Source organism: Elgaria multicarinata, chromosome 13 (genome assembly GCF_023053635.1).
Source record: "Elgaria multicarinata webbii isolate HBS135686 ecotype San Diego chromosome 13, rElgMul1.1.pri, whole genome shotgun sequence".
Lineage (NCBI taxonomy): Eukaryota > Metazoa > Chordata > Lepidosauria > Squamata > Anguidae > Elgaria > Elgaria multicarinata.
Genome location: NC_086183.1, coordinates 1,695,779 through 1,717,247, shown reverse-complemented (window position 1 = coordinate 1,717,247; position 21,469 = coordinate 1,695,779). Strand labels below are relative to the sequence as shown.

The following is a 21,469-nucleotide window of genomic DNA, read 5'->3' as shown; positions in this document are numbered from 1 at the left end:
AGATTTTGGCTAACTATTGGTATAAACTTTCCAATGGTAAGAGTGGTTTGTCAGTAGAACAGAGTGCCTTGGGTGATGGGAAGTATTTATACAGAAGCTGAACAGCCTTCTGTCACAGATGCCATAAAATCAAGATTTTTGCATTAAGAAGGGAGGTGGAAAACTTCTAACTCCATGATTCTTGGCTCATTCAGTTCATGGCTGCATTCAGACGACACAACAGTCAGCCATGTGTTTATGGTCAACTCCACAGATGACTGTTTAGGGGGCACTCCCCACATGACAATGATCATCCATGGAGTTGACTATTAACACAAGGTTAACTATTGCCCACCCCACCTTTGCCCTCCCATGAGAATCTCCCTTCCTGCCGGGTCCCCACTGTCAGCACCTGGCACGAAGGGGGATTCTCATGGGACATCCCTGGGTGGGGCATCACGATTGGCGGCTCCCCACACACTTCCTGGGACAGCTGACACATGCCTATAGAGCCCAGCTGGGCAAAAGCAGCAGGGGTTTCTGCCTCTCTTGCCTCGTGACTCTGCAGGCGTGTGAAATAGTTAAGGGAGCCCGACGCACGACACAATAATCAACGGTTGTGCCGATGGTCAACTCTGCACACCATTGATTATTTGCGTTGGTTATTTTGGTGAAGTAACCAACCATGGTGTGGAAAAGGCTCGCTGGATGACACAATAGTCAATGGTTGACTATTTAAGCAATGGTTGGTTATTTAATCAACCATGGACTATTGTATCATCCGAAACCAGTCAATGGCTGAGTTCGGACGACACACTAATCACCCGGGTAGTGGGTGGGGGTAATAGGGACGGAATGGGAAACAACCGGTGATTAGCGTGTCGTCTGAACTCAGCCAATGTTCCCTTTACTTCTCCGTTGGCAGATGCTTCTGTGCTTTTCACAGCTGCCCAACAGGCAGAATTTCAAAGGGGAAAGTTGCCCGTTGCGCCTCTTTTTGATTTTGTTTGTTTGATTTCCTCCAAGGAACGTACGGCAGCCTGCACGGCTCTCCTGTGCACATTTAATCCTCACAACAACCTTGCAAAGTAGGTGAGGCTGAGAGATAGTGACTGACCCAAGATCATCAAATGAGTTTCATGACCTGAACGCTGGTGTGGGTTTGACACTCTGGCTCTGTGGTTTTCAACAGCTTTAGTTGTCCTGGTTTCCTGCATGGAACTCCGGACACTGTAGTTCTGGGAAGATGCTGAACGTTCTCTAACCTAGCCTTCCCCAAAATGGGTCCCATCAGATGCTGTTCGACTACAATTCCATCGTCCCTGACCATTGGACATATTGGCTGGAGCTGATGGTAGTAGTCATCCAAAACATCCGGAGAGGCTTGTGTTGGGAGAGGATTCAGATCTAACTCTTTCAATCAGAGCTAACTCAAAGCAACTGTTCCCCAGATTCCTAGAGATGAGATGAGGTGACAGTTAAGCCAGTTTAAATTTGTAATGTGGACATGTTTCTAGTTTCTTTTGGTACTCCTGAATACTCGTTTTCAAACGTCGCCCAGCCACCCGGCCCATTTCCCATAGGATGTTTCCCCACCAACTGCTCCTCCTCCTTCATCCTGCCAGGTTTTATTCCCTGCCCTCCTGCTTCTCCCCTTGTTCACACCTGTGCAGACATATCCAGCAGTTTGTAAATGGTCAGTTGGGTGCCTTCAACAGCTTTGAGGAAATCCACCAAATTTCCTACAAGGGGAGGGAAAAACTATTAAAATATGTGAAATATATCTTTCCTTTGCTTCTCCTTGTAGCTGGAACTGCCTCCCAGAATGCCTCTATGCAAACACCTCCCTTATTTCCTCTAAGCCCCTCCTCTAAACTCAGCTTTTCCAGGAAGCCTCTGGGTGATCTCCTCCGGTCACTCTACCTGATTGCCATGCAGCCAATGTGTGCACAATGGAAGTCATCGCATGGGCTCCCCCACCCCTCCATCTCCCCTTTCGCTGTTCTTTCCATGCATGTTTGGTTGTAAGCCCTTTCGTACATAAGGACCTGTCATACATGTTCTCTATAAACGATCAGGTACAGAAATGGTGTGGGAGGAGGAGGAGGATAAAAATAATATTAGTGAGTTGTCGTTGACTCCAATTTTAGGGTTCTGATCTAAGCTGAAGATTTGCCATCCCAGCGCAGGCCTGGTAGGACATGGCAGGCAGTGGGCTAGAAACACCCAGCCAATATTTTGCACCTGGCTCCAGTTAGTGAACTAGGGTTGTAGTAAAAAATATAAAACAGGTCCCACAAGCCTAACATCTACGTACCCCTGGCTTAAAATACATTACACAGAGAAAGTGAGGCCTTTCCCTTTGAGATCCCAATGCCTCCCAGCCCTCTTGGACTGACAGCAGCCAGTTACTCTGCACAGGAAGGAGGGTGAAACAGGACCTTTCCCTTGGCCTATTTTGACAGATAATCACTTTGGCTTCCCTTCATTGATTGCCCATCCCTCACCCCACCTCCACTGTGTTAGTTCTTTTTATTTTATATTGCAATGCACAGATGTGAAGTATCTTGAGAACACCGGCGAGATTTCCCATTCAAAGTGATGTCACTATGGGCATACCTTTCACCTGAAACATGGGTGGGACTTTAAAGTGACACTCTTCTCCTCGTTACTTGTTTTGAATTAATAATAATAGATTAATACAAGTTGTATCCAATCTGTACTTTATTAGGGTGTTGGACTCTATGTCCATAGCTTTGCTTGTCTTGTGCTGTGCAGCATTGCATGTGCGCATTAATAACTGCAATACAAAAAAAAGAGGTTCACGCCCACCAGAGCAACTGTCTGACTGCGCATTCTCCACAGCAAATCACTGTTGCTGCTGCAGTGTGACGCTCACTGGCTAGATTTGAATCAACTAAAATTTGGGTTAAAATTAAAAGAGAAGCAATCCCACTGTTGTATTTCTAATTTTTCTAAATGCTTGACTATTTTCTGTTGTTGTTGTTAGAACTTAAGCTATGGGGTGGTATATAAATGTAATAAATAAATAAAATTATTATTGCTCTAGCTATGCCATTGTGCTCCTGCTGGAGCTTGCCCAAGGTGCACTGGGAACTGAAGTTGGTTACAAGAGAGTTCATGAGCTTTCAGAGGCAGGAAACCGCTCCCAAATCCCCTGGCTATTTATGTATGCTGGCACACTGCTTCTCCCATTGTAGCTGTGTTGCAATAACCGTTAATTTCCTTCTCTTTTCTCCCCTGCCCTGTGCCAAACCCAGCACGGCTGGCGTTCTTGACCTCCATTATCTAGAGCAAAGGGTGATGCAGAGGAACTGCCCAAAATAACTCTGCTGGCTCAGGGGAGGGAGAGGGGAAGAACACAGGGTGGGGGAAATGGAAAATTGTGTCCTCCTCTGCAATGGGTAGAGAGGAGAGAGCTACCGGCAGCAGGCCCTGTGTGCTTTCTGCCCGGCCCCTTGCTTCCGTCCTGTGCCTTCCTTGCTCTCCATTCTGTCCTAAAGTCTGAATCTGAAGGTGTAACAGGCATGCTTTTATGTTGTGCTGCCAAGTAAACTGGTGGCCATCTTTTGATCACACGCTAATAGGCAGTGATGCTCAGCTGATTACATTCTCACAATGGCCACAAGCATGGCCACGAGAGACCCCTTCTTCAAACAGCTTTAATGGCCAATTGCTCCTGAGCTAGAATATTTGGGTACTGTGCGGCTAGAGAAGCAGTGGGGAGTTGCCATTTGGTCAGAGAAGCAGAGGTTTACGTTTGGTCGGTCAGCACTCAGGGCAAGCTGCGGAGGCCCACACATTCCAGCTTCAGTTTTGCAATCAAGATGGCTCAGGTAGATGCCCCCTGTATAATGTGGGGGAGCCATGATCCAAGTTATGTGGAACGAAGCAACTGAAGTTAATCGAAGGGATGTTCCTGCATTCTTCCTGTCTGGAAAGAAGAGCTTTCGTGGGCTCCAGGTGAATGCTGTGTGCTTTGGGGGGAACTGCTTTAAAGACTGGCGCTTTCTGTCAGAGTATTTGCCTATTCTCCCAGACTTAGCATTTAGGTATCCATGTAACTAAATATATTCTGACAGCTAGCGAGGAAATGTTCTATCAATGGGGGTAGCATGGGGAGGTGTGTACAGATGCAAGCACCAAACTTTGGAATGGTGAGTGTCCTGTGGGAGGTGAGAGATCAGAGCACTGGGGGAGAGGTGGGGCAGGGAGGGGCGGGGAGGGGGAGGCAAAAGGCTCCCTGGATCAAAAGTTTAAAAAGAAAGCAAACTTTGGTGCAATTGATTTCCTAGACCTAAACATTGCTGCACGTGATTCACAAAAGTGAGCCAGGCCATACTCTGCAGTGAAAGGGATGGGGTGCAATGCTGTCCATTTTATCTGGAGAAAATGATTTCCTGACCTCAGATGGAGAGCCAGGAGTCATTGATGCCATCTTGATCAGACAAGAAGGCCCCTGCTCTCTCTGGCCATTAACATATTGCCCCAGGCTGGTGGTGCTCAGTAGCCCACTTCCAGGTGCTTTCCCCATTGCTGCTGCAGGGCAGGCAAGAACAATGAGAAGAGGACTATGGGGGTGGGGGGGAAGGACTTTTTATACATTCCTCTCCCCCCCCCCCCCATCCACGTGCCTCCGACAGCCACCACTCCATGGATGGAGGCCTAGAGGACTCAAGGAAGAGTACAGATGAAACTAATTGATATTAGAAGTTTTACAATGTTTTAATTGTTGCCTGGTTTTATTATGCTCTGAGACCTTTCTGTTTATTTGTTTTATTCTAAATGAATATAGGGATCACTCAGAGCCTGAAAGTGAGTAAAACCTATCCAAAAAGTCATTCGATGGAACTTCATGTGATTGCTCAAAAGTCGGAAAACTCCTCTCAGGAGGTACGAAGTAGGGAAAGACGGAGCCTCTCAGGCAGGCTTGACATGGTCATTGTAGGCTGGAATCTAGAGAAACTCCCGGGCAGTGAAAGGCCGGCTCTGCCGGAGGGGGAAGCTGGGCGTTTGTTTAGCAACTCACCTTTTCCCATGAACTCTGTGATGATGTACATGGGCTTCTCGGTCACCACAGCATAGAGCCTTACCAAGCGTGGATGCCGCAATTTCTTCATCAGGTTGGCTTCAGCTAGGAAGGCTTCGGAAGACATGCTGCCTTGCTTCAGACTCTTGACGGCAACTTTTGTGTGGCCGTTATAGTAACCTGCGGAGGAACGGCGGGAGAACCTTAGCCCAGGACTGAAGTCTGGATCGTTTGGTGCTTACCAGGGCCAGTAGAAGGCCCGCTGCCAACCCCCAGAGGCCCCAGCCCTGGAGCTGCTCCTCTTCCTGTTGTCGCTTGCTACCTCCTCTGGTCCAGCGGCAAAGCACCAGAAAGCAATGGGGATGAGCCGAAGGAGCAGTAGATGCTCCACACGTGCACTTGTCTGCCCTTTCTCTGTAGGCAGCAGTGGGAATTGGGTTGAGAGGGAGAGCAAGTGGACAATTGCAAGTTGCAGGTGGGCCACTGAAAGCATCTTGCCCAAAGCCTCCAGAACCTGGAGCTGGCACTGGCTCAGCCCTTAGAGCCTTGGACACATTGTCAATGATCTTCTTAAATGTCAGAGCTGGAACTGAACAGGTCGTGCAATGCAACAGATCTACTCTTAGGGCCACTTGGCACATTCATGCCTATTTCTAAGTGACTGCACAATAACATGGAGACTTGCATGTGTGAATTGAGTCATGACACTACCTCCAGGACTTTCCTACCACCTTAAAACACAACGCTTTTCAGTTAAACATGCAGCAGCAACGGCTGGTTAATTCTGGCAACCCCTATTTACAGCAGGGTTCAGGAGTTTTTAATGGTGAAAGGCTGAGGGAGGAGAAGTAAGTAATACTTGGTGGGACAATTAGGATGTTAAAAAGCACACAAAGGCATCACTATTTTCATCTCTAAATGAAATACAATACTTAAACGTTTTTAAACTTATCTTTACAATCATAAGGGCTAGAAACTTACTGTTGTTCTTTTTTTAAAAAAAAGTAAAAGCTGAGGTTCTTGAACTGCTGAAACCGATGAGCTGGACATAGGAAGCTGCCTTATAGCGGCCCTGTTCAGAAGACACCTTAAACCACAGCTTTAACCATGGTGTGAATAAGACTTTTTGCCTTATTCACTATAGTTAAAGCCGTGGTTTAAGGTGTCTTCTGAACAGGGCCACTGAGTCAGACCATGGGTCCATTTAGCCCAGTATTGTCAACTCTGACTGGCAGCAACGGCTCTCCAGGGTTTCAAGGCAAGATTCTTTCCCTGCCCTACTTGGAGAAGCTGGAGATCAAACTGGGGGCCTTCTGCGTGCAAAGCAGGTGCTCTGTTGCACTGAGCTATGGCCCCTCCCCTGAAGCAACGGCAATCCAGGGTTTCAAGCAGGAATTTTTCCAGCACTCCGAGGAGATGCCAGGGATCAGACTTGGGGCCTCCTGCATACAAAGCTCTATCACATTGTTCAGACAATGGAATGCATTAACTATTTTGTGGTTAAGCAGCATGGTTTAGCGTGTTGTCTGAATGGGGCCTTCGCTACATATAAGGCTCTCTGCCTATAAGGCACCACCCTCCTTCCCTGCCACGGTCGTCGTACTCACCCATCCACACTTCTCCGAACTGCCCTGCTCCCAGCTTCTCCACCAGCTTTAGGCTCTCCCGAGGAACCTCCCATTCATCTTTCCACCAGGGCTTCTGGGGCTTCTGCGTCTGGCAGGGTTTGCCAAGGCGGGTGCAAAGCCCATCCATGTTGCCTGTGAAAGGGGCGGCACAAAGGGAGAAGAAATGCAGCATCTCAGGTGAAGCACAGAGAAGCAGCAGAGGAGTTCATGCCACCTGGCTGTGAGACTAGGACCAGCTTTAAAATCACTCCACTGGCTGCCAATTAGTTTCTGGGCGAAGTATAAAGTGTTGGTTATTACCTTTAAAGCCCTACATAGTTTGGGTCCAAGTTACCTGTGGGATCGCCTTCTCCCATACAATCCGCTCCGCACACTCAGGTCCTCTGGGAAGAATTTACTCCAGTCAGCAAAAACTAGACTGACAACTGTTACCCAGGGGACCTTCTCTTCTGATGCAACCAGACTGTGGAATGGCTTGCCGGGAGAGATTTGTCAACGTAATAGTGCTCCCGAATTTAAAAAAGCCATAAAGATTAATCTCTTCTGGCAGGCCTACCCAGTTGAATTTTGAGATGCCATTTAATAATGTATTAGTTTTATATGTTCTTAATCAGTTTTATGTATTTTATGATGTTTTGTATTTGGTGTTGTTCCACTCCTTGATCCAGAGGGAGAGGCGGGTAATGGAGCATTCCATTGTCACGTATGGGACATTTATACTCAAGTTCAGTACAAAGAATCTTTTGCATATACTACTAATCTTTAAAGTGAAACGATTTATTTTGCAGCATATGAATACAATGGTCATTACTAGCAGAACAGGGTTAGTAACTTTAAATTCAGCAAGAAACAATTATCTTAGATACTATTAATATTGTGTCACGTATGGGACACAAGAATTTCCATCTTCGTGCACATGGTTATCTTCAATTAAATATTTCTGTGAACTGTGAACTTGAAACTAATTCAACTTTTTTCTGATAATTCCTGAGATATCACCTCACATTTATATCCATGTTAGACTCAATTTTTACATTTTAGCTCAGTCAAAAAAATGTGTTTTTTTGATGTCACGTATGGGACATTCTCTGTCACGTATGGGACACTGTCTGCACTACAATATAAAAAACTCACTTAGGACTACTAAATATGAATTACTAAGGCCACAGCTAGACCTAAGGTTTATCCTGGGATCATCCAGAGTTCGCCCTTGCCTGAGCACTGGATCCCCTGTGTGTCACCTAGATGAACAGGTTTGACCCCTGGACGATCCAGGGATAAACCTTAGGTCTAGCTATGGCCTAAATTAATTTAAGACACTAGCATCAACAAATAATGTAGTTAGAGCATTTAAGCATTGATATTTGAAAAGTTCCTTTACATTAGAATAATTCTGAAAATTTATACATGGTGCAGCGACGAGAGTTCAAAGCCACAGTTGGTGGGTCCTTAAAGGAGTATATAATACAATCAGGAGTGTGGGCCACTTATAATGATGTTTGTTGGCAGGAACCATTACACTCACTTTAACTCCATCCATGCCACAGACTTCCATAACACTGCCTGGGTAGGCCACCTTATTATAACTAAAAAAGCACCAAGCACCTATATTGAGTTTCACATTTGAAGTAGGCCTAGTAACAGGAACAGATTCTTCACTCTCCAGGGCATGGCATTTGAAGGAAATTAGACCGTTTGGTTTAGCCTGCACAATATGATATGATGCTATCCCAGGCACAGTGATAGTTCCTTCCCAAGGCTTGTCTTTCTCTACTTGGGAATGTATTTTACTCTGGGAAATGTAGAGTGCATGTTGAGGGAGCAAGTTAATTTGCTAACTGTGCAAACTCCACTGCATTCTGTACGACACTGACATTGCCTTGGCTCATGGTCTTTTGTTGTACAAGCCTTTTCACATTGCCTCCCACACCATCAACTATTCCTTTGCCATGTGAGGTGGCAAAATATTTCCAACTGAACTTTCTTTGGTATTTTTTTGCTAGAAGCTTCAGCACGTGCACCATGTATTTGTTCTTGAACTCGGATGCAGGTCCATCGCTCCAATTGATGTCCTGAGTAACACCAGTTTCTTCACTCATTATCTCATAGAGTTTCTTCAGCATTACATACACAGTGTGTTTGTCCTTCTGTTTTATATCTGAGCACAAGAGGAAGGTTCTACAAGATCCATTTAAGAAGACAGCTACAGTGAAAAGCGTTACACTTGCTTGAGACCAAAGGGCACTCTGAACTCGTTCCGATACTCACAGCTATAAGACATAGCAAAATCAATTTGCAGCACTCTTACATTTTCCAGTTTTTGATCACTTAAGTAAATATTTGCTTGTATTCTTTTTATGTGAACATGACCCAGAAAGTTTTCATAACTTGAAACAATATCTTTGTGTAATTCACCAGCACAACCATCTTTCATGCTTAACACTAGCCTTCAATCAGCATCCTTTTCCCACTGCTTCCATGTGACGTGCTTTGCTGGCTCTTCAGGAAATGGAATATTTTTTCCACTGGAACATTTTTCACATGTATTTAGTTTTTTCTTGTGTGCTCTCTGCAACCTCTTTCGAACTCTTTCATACGTCTTCCTCTGCAACTTCTCTCTGCTACTCATAGACATATTTTTCTTTCTTCTCGGTTCTTTTAACCTTTCCTTTTCCTTTTTTTGAAATTCTGGATCCTCCATCTTCTTCTTTAGTCTCATTTTCTTCATTCTTTCAGCACTAGTGCTTTTTTTATTTTCAGTTGACACATTCATTGTGCATTAAACTGCATAATAAGTGTCACGTATGGGACAATAAATAAACGTATAAACTGTTTAAAATACAAAATTAACATTAAGAAAGTATTTCATTGTGGACAACATTATCTTTGTTTTAAATCTGCTTTACTACATTTTAAATGCTACAAATAACATATATAACCTAAAAAGTGCACTTTTTCATGTCACGTATGGGACAGCAAAACTATCTGCATAATTAGCTATATATCTGCTAATAAACACACAGTTTCTAATGTTTTAACATGTAGGCCGCTACTTTAGGACCTTACCTTTGCTATCAGAATGAAAACAACACTTAATTCACTGTACAATACAATGCTAACACTTAATCAAATGTAACCTCATTTAGCATGTGACTGATCTTGACAATGGTAGCCATTTTGAAAACCAGGTAGTGCAATAATAATAGCAAAAAAAAATCTTTCATCATCAAAATACCCTCTTTCCACTATATATAACTAATACAATACAAAATATTAACTAATTTTTCATTTTGAAATTTCATGTGTTTTGTCCCTGTTTCAGTGGAATGCTCCTAATAAATAAATAAATAGATGATGATGATGATGATGATGATGACGACTGAGGAGGAATGGAAGGTCATCAAGTTAAACCCACTATCCCCCACCCCAAGACTACTCATGCATCAGCTCACCATTAGAAACAGGCCCTAGAGTCTAGGTGACCATATGGAAAGGAGGACAGGGCTCCTGTATCTTTAACACTTGTACAGAAAGGGGAATTTCATCAGGTGTCATTTGTGTGCATGCAGCACCTGGTGAAATGCCCTCTTCATGACAACAGTAACAGCTGCAGGAGCCCTGCCCTCTTTTGTACTGGTCAAGAGGGAGGGACTCCTGCAGCTTTAACTGTTGTGATGAAGAGGGAATTTCACCAGGTGCTGCATGCACACAAATGACACCTGGGCAGGATCTACACTACTGCTTTATAACAGTTTATAACGGTTTTGTAACTGTTCAGGACCAGCACACATTACATATACTGTTTTCAAACCATTTTCAAAGTGCTATATCTTGCTTTGTGTAGATCTGGCCCTACTGAAATTCCCTTTTCTATGCAACTGTTAAAGATACAGGAGCCCTGTTCTCCTTGTCATATGATCACCCTAAGGGCCTAGACTGGTGCCCTAGGTGACGCATGCAATCAATACCCCTATCCCCAAAACCCCAAGGGCAGATCTAGGCTGAGTTTTTTTTGTAAACTGGCAAATATTTTGCCCCTGTTTTCCACTTAATGTTTTTAAAGAATATTTATTTAAACAGAACCATAACTATTCAGCTTGTCTGATCATCTAACCAATGTTTCAGAGGCCTTAGCTAGACCTAAGGTTTATCCCAGGGTCATTCCTGTTCATGTAAATGACACACAGGATATCCTGGGAGCAGGATACATTGATGGTGCTATATAAATAAATAATAATAATAATACAGGCAGGGACGACCTCGGGATAAACCTTAGGTCTAGCTAAGGCCTGAGATGAGATAAAATAAAGACATGAAATTTGTATTTGTATTTTTTAAAATGTATTAACCAATGTTTCTGAGATGAGATAAAATAGAGACATGAAATTTTTATTTATATTTTTTTTTTAAATGTATTTTTAAAAACATGTGAATTTGGCACCCCACTTAAGTTGGGACCCTAAGCGACTGACTAATTTGCATAATGTGGTCAGGCTGCCCCTGACTAGAAATCATCCTGCACAATCCAGACCACAGTAGGCCAGGGAGAGAGGTGCATGACACCCAACCCTCCTGGTGAGAAGAAGACGAGTGCATATTTGAGTCTCCCTCTGCCTGCTTTAGAATCTCCAAACTCCAGAGGGATGGTTGTGCTAACCTTCTGTAGCAAAACCCACAAAGAATCCAGTGGCAAGATAAGGCCCACGCTGTCAGATATGAGAACAGAACAGAATCTCTCCCACCAGGACGGACAGAGAGAGGCCTTTAGCCTTACGCATATAGTGCTCCACCAGATTGTGCAGGCTGTCAAAAGTGATGCGAGGGGAGATGTAGAACCCGCCGTTGTCCATATTTCGGATCTTATAGTGCTTCACGACTTCTCCCTGGTTCTGGTCAAAGTCCCGCACGGAGAGGGAGAAGGAACCTGAGGAGACCCATGAGAAAATAAAGAATTGGCTCACTTTTTTTTGACCCCATCTAAGTAAAGGTGTGTGGAATTCTCCACACCAAAAATGGATCTTGCTTCATTGCATTCTTTTCCCCTACTCTCAAAATTCCACACCTACACCTCCCTCCGATTTTTGCCTCAACATTTTACATCGGTGGCTCTGGAGCATTTCACCTCTTCCTGAATGGTGTGGAAGTCTCTCATGGAGTGAGCCTATATGCATGTTAGACAGAAGGAAGTCCTAGAACTCCCAGCATTCACCATCTTTCTGTCTAGACATGCATAGGATTGGGCCCTTACTTTAGAGAATTGCAGCAACTTTGAGGATAAATGCAGGGTGGTGGTGGTGGTGGTGAGGGTGGTGAGGGTGGAAATTTGGTGAGAAACAGAGAGGGTGGGGTTACAGGAACAGAATCTAGATCAGGGCCTGAGGTGGCTGCTTTTCTTTCAAAATTAAAATGGCTGTCTTAAGCATGCTTTTTTAAAAGTGCATTTAAAATAATGTAGGGTGACCCTATGAAAAGGAGGACAGGGGGCTCCTGTATCTTTAACAGTTGCATAGAAAAGGGAATTTCAGCAGGTGTCATTTGTATGCATGTGGCACCTGGTGAAATTCCCTCTTCATTACAACAGTTAAAGCTGCAGGAGCTATACTAGAGTGACCAGATTTAAAAGAGGGCAGGGCACCTGCAGCTTTAACTGGTGTGATGAAGAGGGAGTTTCACCAGGTTCTCAATATATACAAATGTCACCTGCAGAAATTCCCTTTTCAATACAACTGTTAAAGATACAGGAGCCCTGTCCTCCTTTTCATAGGGTCATCCAACATAATGTGTTGTCTGGCCAGACTCCCAAGTGTGGAACCGAGAGGCAGAGAATTAAACTTGCAAAACAGCTTCGCGGAGATAAATTGATTTGCTTGTTTTTGTGGGTCCCCAGGAAGAGGGGGTGGAGGAATTTGTGGACATGGTCACACACACGTATGTGGTCTCTCCCACACTAGAGGCCTTCAAGAGGCAGCTGGACAGCCGTCTGTCAGGGATGCTTTAAGGTGGACTCCTGCATTGAGCAGGGGGTTGGACTTGATGGCCTTATAGACCCTTTACAACTCTACTATTCTAGGATCCTATGACATCTGTTTGAGAAATGACATCTGTTTGAGAAAATATCACTAGTCTTCTACAAACTCTTTTTATGCTTCCCTCAAAATCTTTCCGAGGTTGCAAATGAACAGGAATCTCCCACTGTGCCTCAAACAGTGGCAAATTCTTGTCACAACAGTTCTGATCGATTCCAGGGCTTCATCCTGACGAATGAGGGGAATGCATTGCTCTTATTCTCCGCAGTGTGATGAAATTGACTCTGCTGCTCCATCAGTGTCATATAGCAGAACTGGCTGTCCCTAAAACCCGAGGAAATAGCTCCCACTCCCCATTATGATCACTGTTCTGAGAAGAAACAAAAACCCCAAGTTATCCAGGGCAGGGTCTGAAGGGAGGGTCTGCACCTTGGTGGAGGGAGCTTTTATCCTTTTACTTTGCTGACGCACAGCTGTGCATCACCAGTTTTTATAAAAACATGTCTGCTGCATTCCCTGACAGTTTACTGAAATGGGGTGAAATGGGTGGGTGCTCTTCCTATAAGCTCCCTCCACAAATGCACAGTTTCGGAAATAAATTGGGGTGAATTAAAGCAGCATCGGAGAGATTAATTAACCCAAGCCTGTGCTAAGTTTTTGTTGCAGATTTGGATCATTAGCACAATGTTCATATTTATATATTTTTACATTTTTAAAGGGAAAGAGTTCCACAATCCAAATTCGGTCTAATAAAGGTATTCTTGAGGTATGGATTTTGGAATGTTTCTTATGGCCCACACAGCTTAAAGAGTAACACATTTATTATGGCATAAACATTCAGACCCAATCCACTTCAACAGATGTTTTTAGTGTTCAAAGCATTATTGAACCTCTCCACACCCTAACTGATTACACACAGGGTTACTTGCCATGTTGCATTCACTGTAATAAATAAAATGTAAATTTAAAGCATTTACAGTTCCATTGAACATGTTCAAAGTGCTTTCAATCACTTCAACTTGTGAGTGAACATGCTTATACAGGAGCTTTGTAGCTATGAGTTTTCAAGGAGAGAGACATGAAATCCCATTATACAGAGGAAAGATTTTTAGAACGCTCATAATTTATTATTTTAAAAGGTAGTTCGTGTGGTTATGGGAAGCAGCTTGCTGGCATAAACAAGGTGTTCCAGAATCTCTTTTGTTCTTTGGCAATCAAAGATACACTGCCACTGAAAATGGAGGCTGTGTAAACCATTTGCAGTTTCACTGAGCACGTGCAAAGTGCTTTTCATCTCTTCAACTTGGGAGTAAACATACTTCAAGAGAAGCTTTTTGGCTCTGGCTGTGAGTAACAGAACTTTCCCTATGGGAAAAGAGGCATTAGATCCCATTATATGTCAGAAATTTTGTTAAAAAGTTAACCATTTTGTTAACAATGGGGAGAAAAATATAATGTGCAGATCAGTGGCACCTAGCTATGCCTCTAATAGGTAGATCTAATTTTATTTTTCTTCCATCCTCCTTAACATAACAATGCTCAAGGCCATTGAAAACGGCAAGGCTATTAATGGCATGTTAATAGTCCAGAATGGCTGCTGGAAAACTGTCTTTGCATTTGAATGCTGCTCTAATTCGATTCCCACTCCCCTCCCAGACACTCAAAGTATTTTGCCTCACATTTCGACCATGTGACAGACCAAAGAAAATGTTATCCTATGCATGTTTAGATAGAAAAAGAAAGCTGGAGCCTGTTCAGAGGAGGGCAACCAGGATGATCAGGGGTCTGGAAACAAAGCCCTGTGAGGAGAGACTGAAAGAACTGAGCATGTTTAGCCTGGAGAAGAGAAGATTGAGGGGAGACATGATAGCACTCTTCAGATACTTGAAAGATAGGGTCACAGAGGAGGGCCAGGATCTCTTCTCGATCCTCCCAGAGTGCAAGATACGGAATAATGGGCTCAAGTTAAAGGGAGCCAGATTCCAGCTGGACATCAGGAAAAACTTCCTGTCTGTTAGAGCAGTACGACAATTTAACCAGTTACCTAGGGAGGTTGTGGGCTCTCCCACACTGGAGGTATTCAAGAGGCAGCTGGACAGCCATCTGTCAAGTATGCTGTAGGGTGTATTCCTGCAATGAGCAGGGGGTTGGACTCGATGGCCTTTTAGGCCCCTTCCAACTCTGCTATTCTATGATTCTATGAAGTCCTACAACTCCTAGCAGGGCTGGCTGGGGAACACTGGGAATTGTAGGGCTTTTTTTCAGTCTAAACATGCATAGTGTTGAGGCCTTAGTCCTTGTTAATTTGAGCCAGCCCTAATACAGAAGAAACAGTTTGAAAGAGGGGTCACTACTCGTGGTGGTGTGTACACTCAGAACTCTTTCGACTCTGGCGAACAGGTTTGAATGTTGTTTTACAAACCAGTTTTGGAAGATACAATGGGGGAGGGGATGCACCCACAGGGCTTGCCCAAGTCATTTTGCTGCTTGAGTTGAAGGACAAAATGGCACCCGCTTCCTGTTCCATGAGCAGAAGCTGATCGGACTAACAGTTGAATTTTACTTTGAGATGGCCATCAGGACAGCATCGTCTACCACACCTGGGGTCAGCGGACAAGATTAGGGGGCATAGCTCTGTCCTCCTAACACCTCACTGCTGCTCCCCAGACCTAGCAGCTGCTACCTGAGGCAGTAGCCTCAGTCTGCCTAATTGTAGGGGCAGTCCTGAATCCATGTGTACACCATTGGAAGGAAACCTCTCTCAACACCCTTTCAAGATTCTTAAAAATGATCACCGCCTGTTGGAAGTTGCCTGCAAGTCTTTCTTGGGGAGAGGAAATGACAGTAAGGGGAGGTCCACACAACCCCCGCTGAAATCAGGCCGAGCCCCTTCTGGCACCCATGAAATTCGAGCGCCATCAAATTCAGAACTGTGTGGTTACCTTTGGTGGATTCACTCTCCCGAATGAGGAAAGCACCATGTGTGTTACCCGCGGTCAGGAGCTGCCGTTCAGCATCCTTCCTGCTGAGGGCCTTGAAATACCAGCTGCGAGAAGCAAAACACAACAGTTTATAGAGTTTTATCTTTACTGACTTACAGCCACAACAAGAACACGAATGGTGCAGATGATAAAGTGAACAGCCATTTTTAAAGAGTTCCAGCTATTGGATGTAATAAATAAATGAACTGCATTTTATTTTACTTTTTAAATAATATGTATATGTCACCCTTCAATATAAATATTTCCAAGGCAGCTTTAAAAAAATTCCAAGCATAAAAAAGTATTGATAAACATTCATAGATAAAATATTCGAAAACCAGTCCCCAGCTACAAAAACAAAAAAGAAAGAAGACAGCAGGGAATTGCAAACCAAAGTTACACAAGTGCAAAAGTCTTTGTTTCATACAAAATCGCATCAAAACTGTCCCAATGCATTGTGAGGAGGGAAAGCATTTACTACCCAAGTGATAAAGTAAGTTTGCAACATCCAGGCTGATAGTTCAAATGTCACTTGTAGATTCAGAGCACATCTATGCTGGGACAATTTGATATAGCGTCACAAGGAATAAAGATTTCATTGTATTTTTCTATTTGTCCAGCTAGATCCCAAAAAAAAGTCCTTGTTTGAAATTGTAGCTGAGGAATCCCACATCTCTTTTTAGCAGCCTTGTGGGGTACTGGGATATCTTTGTCAAGGGAGGGCAGGGCACTAGGTAATCAGCTAAACCTATCTTGGGTGTCTGCAATATCGTTGCCCCCCTCTGAATGGTGTCCAGATTGTGGTTTGTTTACATTGTCCCACAGAATCAATTCAGTGAACCAGTTCACATGAATGAAAAGCTGGGCTGCAGCATATGACAGTATGTGGGTGTGGCCATTGCAATATTTAATGCCCGGCCACAGCTCGTTGTGTTGGGCAAACCCAGGGACCATGAGTTACACAAAAGTCAAACACCTTTCACATAGGGTGACCAACTGTCAGGATTTCCCCAGATTTGTCCTGGTTTTTGTTCTTTCCATGGTCTCAGGGGGGATTTTCTATAATTTTCAATAATGTCCTGGAATGACACACCACCCTCTTTAAGGCTGCCATTAGCATGGCAGGAGGGAATGACATGCTTTCTTGAGGCACATCATTCCCCCACCCCGAGCTCCAATTGAGGTCTTAAAGGGGAAAGTGGGTCATTCGTGGACATTATAGAAAAGGCCCCAATTGGAGTGGATGGTGGTGGTGCAGAATGAAATCCTTTCCCCTCCTCCACTCCAATCAGGTTCTTTAAGGTGGCGGGGGAATAACGTACTTTCTGCAGGACTCAGAAAGCTGCTTCCCCACACACACACTAGGTGTCCTCTTTTTTGGTTTCCCAAATATGGTCACCCTACTTTCACATAACCCATGCCCTGTTGCTTGGTTATCCAACGGCTGTTTAACCAACACATAGCCTATGGTTCCCAGATTCACACAACACGACAAGCCACTTCTGGACTTAATAAGCCATGATGAGCTGTTCTGTCATGCAAGCCAGGTCAATTGCACTTCATTTGGGTAGACATGTATAGGAATGTACTGTAAACTTCAAATAATTTATTGCTTTTTAAAAAATTGTTGCAGCTCACTTGAAGAAAAACAGAATCTTTTCTACTCACGGCTCTTGTTCCAGAGTGTTCAACTTAGCGACAAAGTTGCATGGAATGAGTCCCACTTGCCCTGTGGTGAGAGACTGGGCTTTCCACCACTCACCACTCCTAAAAGGGAAGGATTAAACATCAGCCGGGTCATCTGCTTTATCCCCAACCCATACACCCTTAGAGAAAAGGAAAGAATGCACAAAAATTGAAGTCCCCTGCATTTTCTTCTAGTCCAGATTTTTTTAAAATGCTTCTTTTGGCAACAGATAAATTATAAATATATAAATTTAAACTCATTTCAAACCTGTTTCAGGGTGCTTCTAGATAAGGGTTTATTGCTCAATCACAGTGGCTCATTTCATGGAATTTTAAAAGGGAACCATTTTTCATTTGTAGCCCTTCTGCGTTTTCCACGGTTTCATCTTTCTTTCTTTCTTTTTTGCTTACCAGAAGAAAAGGAGGAATAGCTGCACAATGCCTTTTGAAGGACCCTAACTGTCCTGGTTCCCAGCCAAACAATGCTGAGAATTACAACTACACACAAAGGATTTTGGCTCAGTGGTAAAGCACCTGCTTTGTATGCAGAAGTTCTCCATGCATGGTGATCATGGAAGCGGGAACATTCAGAAGCATCCCTCTTCTGTAGCGAAAGGATTGCAGGCCCTGAGTTAGATGAACCAATGGGCCATATAGTAAGGTAGCATCCTATATTCCTAATTCCCAGTTTTGTAATGTAAAAATGCACATAAAATGGATGCTTCCAGATGAGGCTTTTATGGCGCTTTTATGGCACTATCACCCTTCCTCATTCACAGACGTGTATTTGGGGGTGGGCAGACAATGACATCTTCTATTTGTGACCCTCCTGTGCTTTCTTATCACTTCTTCCATCTTTTCTCTCTACAGAAAATCCATTAAGAAGAAACAGATGGATTACTAACACTAGGAGTTCTCCATCTGGAAGCACTCTATGGCTGCCTTCACACAACATGACAGGCCAGAGTGTGGGTTGTCCTTTAATTGTGGGTTGTTGTGTTGTGTGAACCCAGCTGTGCCAGCAAACCATGGTTTGTTAATCAGGAACAACTCGTGAAGAGAACAGTGATCAAGCTGGGTGTGATGGCATGGGATGCTGCAAACTTGATGAAGCTAAGTGGGTCTAGGCCTGCTTAGTTTCTGGAAGGGTGACTACCAGGGAACCCCATGTACATGGATTCCTGCATTGAGCAGGGGGTTGGACTCGATGGCCTTGTAGGCCCCTTCCAACTCTATGGTTCTATGATTTGTTGTTAGGGTGTATTTATTTATTTATTACATTTATATACTGCCCCATAGCTGATATGGGGCAGTTTAGAAAAGTTGTAAAGTGTGGGTTGTTCGTGGTTAACAAACCATGGTTGCTAGCACCACTGAGTTTGTACAACCCAACAATCCACACTCAACCCATATTCTGGTTTGTCATGTGTTAAGCAAGTACTGTCTCAGATCTACACTAAGCTGGATATACCACTTATAATCTTTTTTTATTGTGTATTGAATCTTATCTCACCACATGACGCTTGCCTTGTAACGTTGTATTGCTTACCCTTTCTGTCGTTCTATTTTCTGATCTTATCTGTATACCGTAAGTCGCTGTATTTTCTCTGTATGTGGCCGATTGCATCATAAGAAACCTTCCTTTTTTTCATATGCTTTTCCTTAGCCAATCACCTTCCTCAGGGCATGTTTCTTGTATTTCCGCGCCCAAAGTAGCAGCCATTTTTCCTCTTTCTTGCCTCATGTTCTTCTTTGCACCCACAACCTCCCTCCCCCCTTCCATGTATGGGCATGTGTATGGGCATTGTTCTATATGTGTTTACTCAGAAGTAAGACTCTCTCTGTTCAATGGGCTTTCCTCAAAGGTAAGCCAGCATGTGATGTCAGCAGTTGAAATCAATGGGATTTACTTTTGAGTAAGGGAACAAGCACAACTGTAGTTCATGAACTTGAAGATGCAAGCAGGCAGGGAGGGAGCCTCCAGGCAGGGTTAGTGGATTTACTTTACTCAAAAGTAAATCCCATTGATTTCAACTGCTAACATCACATGCTGCCCCTGGGTCTGTGCTTAGGAAAAGGGCTCAGAAAGAGGGGAAATCTTTCCAGCCCCCCACTTCTCTCCATTTTTCTCCCCTCCAAGCACAGACCAAGGGGCAGCAGGTCACGTTAGCAGCTGAAATCAATGGGATTTACTTTTGAGTAAAGTAAATCCCCTAACCCTGCCTGGAGGCTCCCTCCCTCCTTCCCTCCCTCCATGGCTCCTTCTTAGGAAAAGCTCCCAGGTGTGGAAAGAGGGGAAATCTTTCCACCACCACCACCACCCTTCACCGTTTCTCAGAGGAGGAAAAATGGAAGAAAAGAGGAGGTGGGAGGAACAATAAGAAGCAGACGGGAACTGGGGGGAAAAACACGTTACGACATACGCTGTGTGGCCCAGAGTGCTGCATTCCTACCGGAGAGGGAAACGGTAAGAACCGTCTTAATACCTACGTGTGCCCAGCCACGTCTTAAGTCGGTATCACATATTACGTTTACTGACTGACAAAACGACGTTATATATACCAGTGTGGATCTCCCCCTAGTGAATTGGGAAATTTCCAGATGGAGGGCTCCTTGTACTAGCAATCAGTTGTGCAGTTTTTGGTCTCTCCCCCTTTAACAGATTTTCTGTGGTAAGAAAAAAAGAAGGTAGAAGCCATGGCGAAACCCGGGAGGGTTACAAATGGAAGATGACTTCATCTAGACCCCTCGTAAAATTCTGTGAATGAGGCAGGATGACTACACAATAAAAGCATATTGCAGCACCATAGGTCTTTTCATACATTTCTTTAAAAGAACAATAAATGTTGTTGTTGTTGTTGTTGTTATATATTTATATCCTGTCTTTTGTCCAATACTGGGCCTCAAGGCAGTATTACAAAATGTAAAACTTACATTTAAAACCTATAAATAGATATACAAAAGTTAAAAGTATTTTAAACATATTCCAATATTAAACCATTAAAACATTTAAAATGACAATTTTTAAAAGTCCTTGGCACAGACGGAGGTCCAGATCATTCACCAAAGGCCTGCAGGAACGAAAAAGCCTTTGCCTGCCTCCTAAGGCACATCAGGGAGGGAACATCTGGCTTCCCTGGGAAGAGAGTTCCAGAGCACTGCAGCAGCAGCCACCAGTGTTCCAGCTCAGGATATGCTGAAAACCTCTGATAACCATGGGCCGGACATTCACAAGAATACGACCCTTCTCTCTTGATTAAGTAATCCAAAACAGAATTATCTCTGCTCTCATCCTGTCCTCACAATCATTGATGTAGATTAAAGTTCACACACATTCATTCATTAACTCCTATTCATTCATTCATTCATTCATTAACTCCTATTGTACATATTTGGTTCCCACAATCATAAGAGCTCAACCATGCTAAAAATATTAAATTTGCCATGATAAAAATATTAAATTTTGCCCTTTGTTTCTGTGCATATTTATGAAAGCAGTCTTTTAATTTCATTTTGTACCACTCAGAGTTGAATTAGCAGTATTTATTCTCTTAGTCCACCTTAAAAACCATTCAGAGTATGAATATGGGTTTAGTCCTCTGAGGGCATAACCCTATCCATGTTTAGACAGAAAAAAGTCCCACAATTCCCCGCCTGCCCAGGCAGCCATGAAGGACTTGGTAGGTTTTGCCCCCTGACACCTGCATCCATAATATTGCTATGGCCAGAAGATCAGAAGTCCTTGAGAATGGAATGGGATGCAAACCCACAGTGCAACTCATCCTGCCATTGGGTGGGGGCAACTAACTCGTTTTGTTGATGCTCCTGGCCCACAAATAGCACTCCAGTGTGGAAGCAGACTTACTCTTCCAGTACTCGCAGTTGTTCCCCTGTCCGGAGCACCAGGTCTCCTTCGTGGGTTGAGTCGTAATCATACAATGCAACCACCAGTTTATCTAAAAGGAAAAGTGACATATCTCTAGAAGACTGAAGATGTTTCTGGACTGGGGGAGATATCATTTCAAATTCAGCTTACGTAATAACATTCGCTATCTAAAGATTATTAAGTACGCCAAGCCCCCTTCAATGCTTCTATGGCCCTCAGTGGTTAGCTTGCCG

The 21,469-nt window shown here is 43.8% G+C and overlaps 1 protein-coding gene across 2 annotated transcripts in view; it reads right to left on the bottom strand.

The window, feature by feature from the left end:
• The window catches only part of LCK (LCK proto-oncogene, Src family tyrosine kinase), a 50,288-nt gene that overhangs the window by 12,999 nt on the left and 15,820 nt on the right, over positions 1 to 21,469 (bottom strand). For both annotated transcript variants that reach the window (XM_063140205.1, XM_063140206.1), the window contains exons 4-10: positions 21,216 to 21,306; positions 17,333 to 17,431; positions 15,626 to 15,729; positions 11,432 to 11,581; positions 6,637 to 6,789; positions 5,030 to 5,209; positions 1,645 to 1,721 (exon numbers count right to left, since the gene is read on the bottom strand). In XM_063140205.1, the coding sequence (XP_062996275.1) occupies positions 1,645 to 1,721; positions 5,030 to 5,209; positions 6,637 to 6,789; positions 11,432 to 11,581; positions 15,626 to 15,729; positions 17,333 to 17,431; positions 21,216 to 21,306 (854 nt within the window). The remainder of the gene's footprint in view (positions 1 to 1,644; positions 1,722 to 5,029; positions 5,210 to 6,636; positions 6,790 to 11,431; positions 11,582 to 15,625; positions 15,730 to 17,332; positions 17,432 to 21,215; positions 21,307 to 21,469) is intronic.